General features: G+C 41.6%; 1 protein-coding gene across 1 annotated transcript in view; it reads right to left on the bottom strand.

Moving 5' to 3' along the window:
* Window positions 1–268: 268 nt before the first annotated feature.
* The window catches only part of ADARB1 (adenosine deaminase RNA specific B1), a 65,509-nt gene continuing 55,329 nt past the window's right edge, over window positions 269–10,448 (bottom strand). Inside the window, exons 10-11 of the mRNA XM_065638106.1 lie at window positions 4,092–4,270; window positions 269–3,614 (exon numbers count right to left, since the gene is read on the bottom strand). Of these exons, the coding sequence (XP_065494178.1) occupies window positions 3,438–3,614; window positions 4,092–4,270 (356 nt within the window). The 3' untranslated portion in view covers window positions 269–3,437. The remainder of the gene's footprint in view (window positions 3,615–4,091; window positions 4,271–10,448) is intronic.

The following is a 10,448-nucleotide window of genomic DNA, read 5'->3' as shown; positions in this document are numbered from 1 at the left end:
AGCGGTAAGAAACAATCTATAGTTATTACCAGGTCCTGAGTACAGCCATAACTGATATTTCAAGTGTGAGCCTTTAGGCCCAAATCTTCTTAAAGCAATCCAGCAGAACATATATATTTCAAACGTCTATATTTAAAATTATCTATTTTACGAACCTACAAACTTTATTATTGCTAGAATGTCATCTGGAGAAAAACACCTTAAATTAGATTTCAAGTATTTATCAACGTTAAAGTCGTTATTCTTTATTTCAAGTCCTTTGAAGATCCTGAGACAAAAACTCGTACGCAATCAAAAATATGAAAAAAACCACAATTAAAAGAACCGAAGCAGCTCCCAGAGCAGCCCTGCAAGTCTCATCCACCCAGCCCAGGCTTTTCTCCCAACCCACAGCAGCTCCCAACACAAAGGTCCCCCACAAAATTCGGCAGCTGCTGGAAGCTGAGCTGCCTTATCTTTTGCAGTCACTCGAAATTATATACATCGCTATCCATTCATGCTCGGTGACAGCAACTTGTGAGGAATATGGGAGCATCAGTAATCACAGCTCTGCCTCCCAACTTCTTTCCACATAATAGCTGCACAAAAAAGGGACAAGCAAGTGAAGGAAGCCAAGCAGTGTTTTATTGACTCCCAGAAGACAGATATGGATTGCATACAACCCTGGAAAACTTCTTACTTTTTAAAATCCTGGAATTATAAACAAGAGCACTCATTCCTCATAAATAACCCAACACCATTCCTTCGTCGAAAGGTTTTGGCATGGAACATATTTCCTTTACACTTTAATTTTAATCGTTCATTTGAACAGCTTAAAAAACTATGTCTATAATAATACTTAAATATATTGCTCATATTTGTGACCTTATAAAAAAAATAGTTTGAGCTAATACTTTCCAAGTCATCCAAAAAAATCCAGAGAGACACCAACTTTTGAATGAGCACTTCAGAAAGATGGGTAAAAATAATTTGCTGGAAATTATCAACAGACTTCATTTATCAACAGACTGAGCCCCTTAGAAACATGTATTTATTTCACCTAATAGCAGTAATGATCTCAAGAAAATGTATATAGTGCAACCAGCTTTCCCTTGATCCTGCAAACACATATGCATGTATTCAGCTACAGCCACGGAGAATTTTTGCAACGTGAACAAGACAAGATTGATCTCAAAGGTCCAAGTGTCTGCAAAATCTGACCACATATAATTAAATTCCTTGTAGCTTTAGAATAGGGCAGTCTAAGCCTCAGTTAGATGATGACCACAGAAGCCTTGTTGGGCTGGCAGAGGCCACAGGAGCACTCCTGGTTTTAGTGACAAGCAGACAGGAGGGCTCAAGTCGCCTGCGAAGCTGAATTAACAAAGCCTGGCTGGTGCAGCTTGCGAGGTTTGTTCCTCCGGCATCTGGAAGAGGCAGCAACCTCTGGAAGCATCCAAGTCTTTTCCAAGAAGATCACTAGGCCACAGTATTGCTCATCTTCCCACAGCAATGCTTGCTACTATCCATAATACTGCCAAAAATGCATTGTTTGCACCTCAATGCGTTACTTCCAAGACAGCAACCCACAGGTTTCAACTAGTGATTTTCAGGCTTGATCATTTTTTCAAGGTGAAAATGGGTTCCTACTTGAGCAATAACGAAGGAGCACATCTCGGTGTTCATGATTGGCCAGAACTGGTTTTACATCCAAGTCTCCAACACTCCAAGTATTCGCTAACCCCCCGGAGATGCTGTGGCTGAGGTACGGTAGCTCCAGCTCCAGCTTCGTGACACATGGGCTCTGGCCGTGAAGCTGGCCGGAGGACCCGCGCTCCACTCCACTGCCTCCACAATGCGCCAACACGGCTCCAAACTGGACTTCTGACCCAATGTGGGTCTAAAAGTAACACCTGACTTGTCTTCAAAGCACTGATCGGCCACTGATCTGCTGTCCCGTGTGGCACAAGGACGGGGCGGCGGAGCGGAGGGACAGGAACCGACAGCTGGAGCAGCGGTGCACTGGTTTGGTACTGTCAGGTGCACTACCATGTCACAAAGCATCACCTTCGTCGCTTGCAAAGGGAACACAGAGGATCTCCAAGATGCTCTTCAGAAAGCACAGGTGTCACCTGGATGGGCATGAGCCAAGGGATGTGTTTGGACACACGCCATGTGAGCAGAGAAGCGAGACCAGACATTGTCCCATCGCTCCTAAACGTCGTGTACTAAAAAGTGTTTTTAAAAATGACTTCTATACACCAGTTAATCAAACTGATCTCACAATAATTCCCTTCTATCTTACATTTTTACATAAAGCAGAAGTGTCTACACCTTTAGGAAAAACACCTAAGTAATCAAAGCGCGTTTGAGAGCAACTTACCTAATTAGCTTCATGAAGACCATCACACGTGTAAAGCCAAAAGGTGAAGTCTCAGACACAACAACTTGGGTGAAAGCAGATACAACTCACAGGAAAGAAGTCTTAAAAATTTTTGTCCTTACAAGAGCATTTCATTTCTTCGAGAGGAGAGCAATGAATACCCAGCAACTGACTGTTTTTGGCAATTCGGGCTTAGCGCCCTTAAAACGAGCAATTTTTTTTTTTTAAGTTGTCATATTGCTGTTACAGTTATGACTGTATCCTGATGAGTTCCTGGGATTTACAAATCACCTCCTTCTAAACAGGTTTCTGCACGTTATAGACTAAACTTCTTAACTTACAAATAATTATTTTGCTGTTTCCAGTTTACAATGGTAAAAAAAATGAAGACTTCACAATGTGTGTAAATGGGAGGTAAATGTATTTTTAAAAACAGAATAAAAAGCTGCATGTTAAAAACTGGGTCACAGACTAATAAATACATACATCAAAGACATGAAATTTTCAGCAGCTGGTTTTAAAGAGCAAGGAAGTGGGGAAAAACTAGCTGTCCAGAATCCATTCTGGCTCTGTCGTCTATATGCTAGAAATATCCGCAGTTCAAGTACAAGTTAACAGAAGAGTAGAATCAGCTTTGTCACCTATTTGCTTTAAAAAAAAAAAAAAAAAAGCTACCTCCTAAAAGTGTGGTGTGAAACCTAGAGAAACTTTCATTTCTTCATGCACTTGATGACACTGAATTAAAAAAACAAATTCTTTTAACCCAGAAAAAATGAGTCATTGTATACTGTAAGGACAGCCTTACTGCAAGTTTTCTACAGTAAAAGTATTTCTAGAAATACACCAGAAATTACTTTCCCATAACGAAATATACATTTATGTGTCAGATCATCATTGAGTTTCAATACTTAAGCAAAACAGTAACAGTTACTATGAAGTTTAAAAAAAAAAAAAAGAAAAAGAAAAAACCCAACTCCAAACAAAAACATGTTTTGATGGAGATGCCAGAAAGCAGTGCTGGACACCAGGAATTTCCAGAACAACCCCCTTCCCAAAGTGATGAGCAGTCTGTGAATTAGACCGTGAGAGAAAACTGATCCTGTTCTATGGGCTTCTCCACCCAGGCTCCGAGTCCTGCCTTCAGGAATGCTTTAAATAAACATTCTTTGGCAGTTTGATACTCAGTGGCTCCTTGCTTGGTGTCATGGTACAGGTTGGGCTTGAGGATCTTTGAGCGCAAGCTGGAGGAAAGCTGTGTGGATTAAAGAGGAGAAAAGAGGAGAGACAAGAAACTATTAAGCCAAATTATTTGAGAGGGAATGAGTTATCAAAACAGCTATTATTAAACCAGGCAGATACTTCCCTGTAGCCTTTCCTTCTAAGAGAGGGCAGAGCAAAACCTCAGTAGGTTTGACTGCAGTGACACTGGGATTATCCTTCCAAATAAATTAAAATGAGAAGGCAAAGGAGATAGCACCCTTTGCTTACTTAGCTATAAACCAAGGATTGTTAGATCCTTGCATGCATTTTTGACCAGACATCATCAAATTAAAGAATAAGCTAAACAAATGCACTGTTCTTTTCCATTACTACATGGAGCAGGAGCTAACATCAGGCTCAGCTTTAAATAGGCTCAGAAAGTGGCTTCTGAATACAGAAAGCAGCATGCACAGATATTTCATTAAGAATTAAGAAGAAGTGGAAAAATCTAGCACTCTGTAAGATATACCTTTGCATGAATACGCATCCAGCGGCTGTAAAAAGCGTGCTTGCAAAGGCGAGATGCACGACCCATTTCATCTTTGCCGGTTGTAGCATTAATAACTTCAAGACCAGTGTCTCCTACTGTCCAGTTCACGCTGAAGTTCGGCGCTTTCCCTGGTTGACGGGCTTCTGCATTGCTAATACCTGAAAGAAAAGTGATGTTTAATGAGAATAGTAAATACTAACTCTTGATTTTTGTTTCTACTGGGGAGTAAGCGATACGGCAGAGATACTAAAATCACATCGCTAAGCAGTCTTAGAAGCGGATCTTTTATATCAAGGACATTCTCCTGCATGTTTTTCACCAACTCACAGAGACATCGCCATGCACATGTTATTCTCATCCTGGCTACAGTGCGCTCTCCTCTGTCCTTCCTAGCAGGGCAAGCCTGTGTCGCTGGAGCCGTCAGAAAGCAGCTTCCTTGTGAAGGTGTCCATGGGGAGTGTAACACAAGCACCTTGCCACATCCATCTCACGAGGATCTGGTCTTGCTTATAGGGTAAACCAACAAACTAATTGTTAACCTGCAAATAATTATGGAGTAGAAAAAAAGTAGCTTTGCTCCTGCACAAGAAACCACTGCTCTCGGAGCCCACTCAGTAGCGGAATGAGCAGCGTGTAGGAATGAGCAGATACTGTGAGGTTTGGCAGTTGTAACTCTCCAATCAACCCCTTTTCACTCTGCTGTTGTCAAAATTTAGGTGCATGTTGCTGACGCCGTGGGCATCCACGTTAGACAAGGGGAGCCCCAACCTCAGCATCATCTGCAGAAAGCCAAAATTAGCAGACATTTGAGTCTTTCAGCACCAATCCAGCTGTGCTTCAGCTGCGTCCCCACTTAATGTGCCCATTGCTACTTCCAGTGCCCAGAAATGGCAAACTGCAGGACTCAGGAGAGGACATGGATCATTTTGCTCAGATGTTAAACTGTGCAACACCTCTGAAATACGGCTTTGGATCCTGCAAACATTACAGAGGTGGCAAAACTACCTTTAAGGTGTCTCAGTTGTTTCACCAAGAGAGAACAAAGAGGAGGGTTTTTTTCTTTCTAAAAAGACCCTATTTTTAATGCAATTCTTACTGAAAGCCTATTTCAAATCTACCCCGAGGTGCTACACTTTATAAGATATAGTGAATTAGTATAAATTGAACGTAAGCATTGCAGCAGGCTGCGTTGCTTGCTGATATTTGAAACACAATCCAACAGACGAAGTTAAGCCAACATCACTTGGCCCTGGTCTCTCAGCAGCTCTGGGCCCAGCACCGAGAGCATGCGAGACCTACAAGGTCTGAATGACACAGTGAAATTCAGTTTGCTTACTATAATCAATTCCTCTTTTAATAAACAAACAAACGTTTTGAAACATCAATCATATTGAACTTCCTGAAGCTGTTGTATTTTTATGCTTGGTTTACGCCAACCTGGTCACTCTGACTGATAACCAGTAACTAAGTGAATTAGTAGATGGTAAAAAAATAACCCTACCATTCCCCATTTTCTTAAAATACAAGCTGAAAAAATTGAGAATCAGAACAAGAGTTTCCCGAAGAGCTCTTTTAGGAGATAGCTTTAAGGAGAGATGCATCCAGGAGCTGAAATACAGCAGAGGTACCTGCCCCATCCACAGCATGCCGCAGATTTACACCCACCGATCTGTAAATCGGTGAGCAGGGATCTGGGATCCACACGCTGACCAGCCTGGGAGGGTGGACAGGGGTCCCTGTCCCACCAGCAATAGCCCACAAGCGATAATTGAGGAAGTCCCAGCAAGAACAAGGCTTTACGATGAGTCAAAAAGTCCTCATCACAACTTCAGCCCTTGGCAACGAACACGAGCATCACGTCTCCTGAAAACCGGGGCCGATTGCACGCAACGCCTGTGCGTGTCCTGTGCCACTGAAGTCCTAATGCTGCCGCTCCATGAGCCACACGACACGAGGCTTGCACCTAAACACCTAATAAATTGTAAATTTTGGGTGAACACAAAATGAATTTCAACTCCGAGTCTCCAAAAGCATGTAAATTCAGGCTGCTTTCGTGAAACTTATGTGAAACAGACCCATGCTGACAAGCTTCTTAAGAAAAAACTGGTTTCACCAAAACTACCGAGGCAAGAGGGGTCAGGAATTGCCACCACATGGCAAGTGGGTCAGTCATATGTTTTCTTTAGTTTAATGATATCTATAGTAATACCTTTGCTTTTGTTCCATACACTACTGACCCACTACGGCAATCAGATAGAGTTCACCAAGTGCTGCAAAACACCATTTGCTCCTTGAGGCTGCTGCTGCCCTGTCAGCTGCTCAAACACATCACAAGCATCCGCACGAGTAAATAAAATAAAGATGAGGAAGCTGCACATCCAGTAAGCACCACATTTCCGTGGCAACACAATGCACTCCTCAGTTTATTTTGATGAATTAAATAAAAACCAAAAACCAAACAAAACCCAAAAAACCAAAACGTCAGAATTTCAAAGAAGACTTAAATAACAACGCCCTGTTCGGCTGCTTAATTATCTGCAGGAACCCTGGAGTGGCAGCAGAGGAGTCACTGAAGGTGGATCACAGGTAGCACGGCCAGGGAACGGAGGTCATCTCAAAAGCAGAGAGTCTGATAACACTTTAGGTGGATCATATCTTCCTCCTCCAAACCTAAACATGAACACTGCACAGTAAGCTGAAACCAGTAACGGGAGAGAAAGCAAGGACAGAAAGGAAAATATTTTATTCTCTTTTGAAAACAGATAACTAAGCTATTTAGAGAACACGGCTCAGAACTTATTTTTGAATATTATTATAATAGGGTATGATAAGCAAAGATCACAGCTCTTTGTGCCAATGCTTATATAAATAATAAAGCTTGGCAGTTCTTTGAGGAGAGAGCTCAAAAAAGCTTCGTTAAAAAGGAGACAGAGAGCTGAAAACCACCAATATGAATGGGAGGATAAGGTACCAAGGAAACAGACCCACCCAAAAAAAAATTTAAAAAAAAAAAAAAAAAAAAATCACCAAAGGTGACTGGGCAATAAAAAGGTAGATTGAATTCCTCAGAGAGAAATATTAGGTAACACACAGGAGGAAAAAACAAAGCAATTTTGCATAAGGAGTGCTGGACTTGGAGCTGGATATTAGCATTCAGGAATGAAATTTTAGCTTTTAATATTCAATTCTGCCATAAGATCAGGTCGATGATCAACGGTAATCAAAGGAAGCAAAGGGAATTTTTACTGAAGGACCATGGAACTGAACAGAATATCACGGTGCCACCATATAAATCAGAACTGCTGCTTTATCTTGAGTATCAGGTGTTGCTCTGGTCTCACTAGCTCAAAAATGCAATTGTAAAATGGAAGGGATGATCCTTACGTGGAAGGGTCTCCATGCAAAGAACAACAAAGCAGACTAAGGCTTTTCAGCTTGCAAAAACTAGGAATTATGCAGGAATATCACAGAGGTATAGAAAACTGAGCACCCTGACAGAAGTGGCATGACAACTACCTATAGCCTGTACCATATAGAGCACTGAGGAACATCTAATTAAATCATCATAAAAGGAAATTCCATTGCACAAATTTTTTACACATCCTACAGCCCTCCTTACTAAAGGAGGCTACGGATGGTAAAAATATGAAACCAGTTCAAAACCAAAACCAGGTGTTCATGAAAGATCCATTAAGGATCTAAACACAAAGATTCTCAATACCAGACTCAGGATGTCCCTGGTGTGCAAATCACTGCTGCGATTCTCAGGAGGTATCTGCAAAGGTTTCCTATTGCCTTTTGCTTTTCACAGCCTAACTATCTGTGGAAAAAGGTTCTGGGCTGGATGAATCGAGCCTTAAGGTCTTTGACTTATATAAGACAGTTCTTACACTGGTGACATGATAAACAAAAGATGTGACACTGCTCCGGGATTTTTCAGCTGAGAATCGAAATAGGAAATATCTGTCAGTAGCACCATAAGTAACTGGCCAAAATCGCCAACAAGGTAATTTCTGACAATACTCCAGTAGAAGGTGGGAAACTCTAGAAAAACTAAACTATGAGAAACTATCAGCTGACAGGACATCAAAACAGGGAAAGCTTTGCCTGTATTTATACTATAATCGCAGCTAAGAATAAAGGTATTGTCCACAGAAGCAGACACTACTGCAGGGTTTGGTTGAGCAGCCGTTTGCTTTGATTGAGAAATTGATCCGTTTTCAGGTTATTTTAGAAATTCACAAGGTTCAAAGCTGTCTTCTCTTCAAGCGAGCTGGGCAGTTCTCAGGAGAGCTCACGTGCCCTCAGTGCTGCGGTGCTAAGGGCGTCCCAAAGGGCTGGGTCCTGCAACCAAAACGCTTCCCAGAGTCAACACGGGGAGTTTTCTACCAACATACACATTTCCCACGTTCCCTAGTCGAAAACCAGCTACTCTGATGTGCATGTTCACATTTCACTTGCTGGGAAAAGGACGTATAAGAAGAAAAACTCCTACAAGGAAAGAAAGACGATGAAAAGACAATTTTTAGCGGTAGATAGCAGTAACTCAGTCTGACTTTGACTTAATGCAATTGTCCCTGCAGACGTACCATTTGTTTCATGAGAGGAAAAAAAGCAGTTTTTACAGTACTTTCTCAGCCAAACACATGAGACAGTGGGGAAAAGATAGTTATTTGTCTTTTAGTTCATTCCTCTGGTAGAAATGAGTTGCCATCACACAGTTGTGTGTGCGGTAACAGGAGTAACATAGAACTGGGGACAGGTATTTTTGTGGCGTTTATTCCACTTATTCCAGGTAAGAATACACTGTGAAATGTGTGAATCAAAGAGCAGATGGGCAGCCACACAAACGCCCCAGCTGCATCCAACAGCATGGGTCAGAAGACCAGCTTTCAAGGCTGAACCAGTAGAAAAAAAATCCATCAACACAATTCTCCGCCCAGTCTCCCAAACCAGCTTCCCATACATTTCTGAGATGTGTCTTTTCATGAAAACTCAACAGCTGAGAATATTTCTGAACTCTCTTTCTACTGCTCAGTGAGTCCTAGCTGAACTGTTTAAATAGACGGTGCTATTTCATGGCAAATAGATGATATCAATATTGCAGAAAGAGGATTTTTAAAGACGACAAGGTGCTGCTATGTGTTGTGAAAAGGGTAACAAAAACTCCTCTCACCCCACCCCAAACCTTCTGTCTTGAAGACTTGGTAAAAATCCCTGAAAATCAGGCAGAAACAGTCCACACACCAGCTACTATGTTCATACGACAATTTAATATTTGGTACTGTGAGTGTTGTAACTGTTACTTGCTTGCTAATATAAGAACAAATACATTAGTTAACATTTTAACGTGTCCCAGTTCAGGGAATCCTCACTAATTACCTTTCTTATCTAAAGAAATGCTGGTTGTTCAACAGGCTCTTTTTCCTAGTCACTCCCTAAATCTATTTTAAGAATTCATGTCAAACTTTAAACATGCTTTAAAATACTGAGCTTTTTCCCCCCCCGCCTCCCCGGAAAATAAGCAGACACATGCCAAAAGCCAAGCTCTACAGAACAAAGCAATGCACACAATGAGAGGGAGGATAAGAGATTTCAGTTTTAAAGCTTTCACAGCATTACTGTTAGTAGCAGTTTTAGAATTTAAGACACCTCAGAACTTTCCTTTGAAAATCACAGCTCAATTAGAAGGTACAACCTGTTAATCCAAATATTGTCTTTCCTCTTAGCCCCACTGAAGCCCAGGCTCAGCGCAAAGCCAAAGAACGGTATTTAAACATTCAACAGGAGCTGCAAAAGACAACTGCTAACTACACCAGCTGGGGCTTGGCATATTGCTGTCTGTCAGATGTATTTAATACTCTATGAAAAATACTCCCAAAGAATGTGCCACCAGGCTCTGAATGCAGCCTCTGCGCATTAACCTACAAAGTGGAAATTAAAATATAATTATTATCAGGTCATGCAAACAAGCTGGGTGCCATGCTAATTAAGGCCAATGCGACATCCAGCATAGATTGATGACAAAATGAAAATACAACCAAGGGCAGCTGAGATGTTCTCTCCGTCCACTTTTAGTTGATTATAGATCTAGAAATTGTGAACCAAATGTGTCTATCTTGGCATACTGATTAATGATGGGCCGTTCAACAAATATCTGCAATGGCAAGAGAAGTGACAGTGAGAGCTAACACGCTATTTCACGGGTGGAAAGAGGTTTCACTAAGTTGGGGCCTTTGACTTGCTTCAAATATCGCTAGGGCACGCTCCAGACAGCAATTACGTGCAACCGCATCCAACGGTTCATACCCCTGTTCTTTCCACCTTTTAACTCAC

This window comes from Caloenas nicobarica, chromosome 6 (assembly GCF_036013445.1).
Source record: "Caloenas nicobarica isolate bCalNic1 chromosome 6, bCalNic1.hap1, whole genome shotgun sequence".
NCBI classification, from domain to species: domain Eukaryota; kingdom Metazoa; phylum Chordata; class Aves; order Columbiformes; family Columbidae; genus Caloenas; species Caloenas nicobarica.
This window is presented reverse-complemented; position numbering and strand designations above follow the sequence as displayed.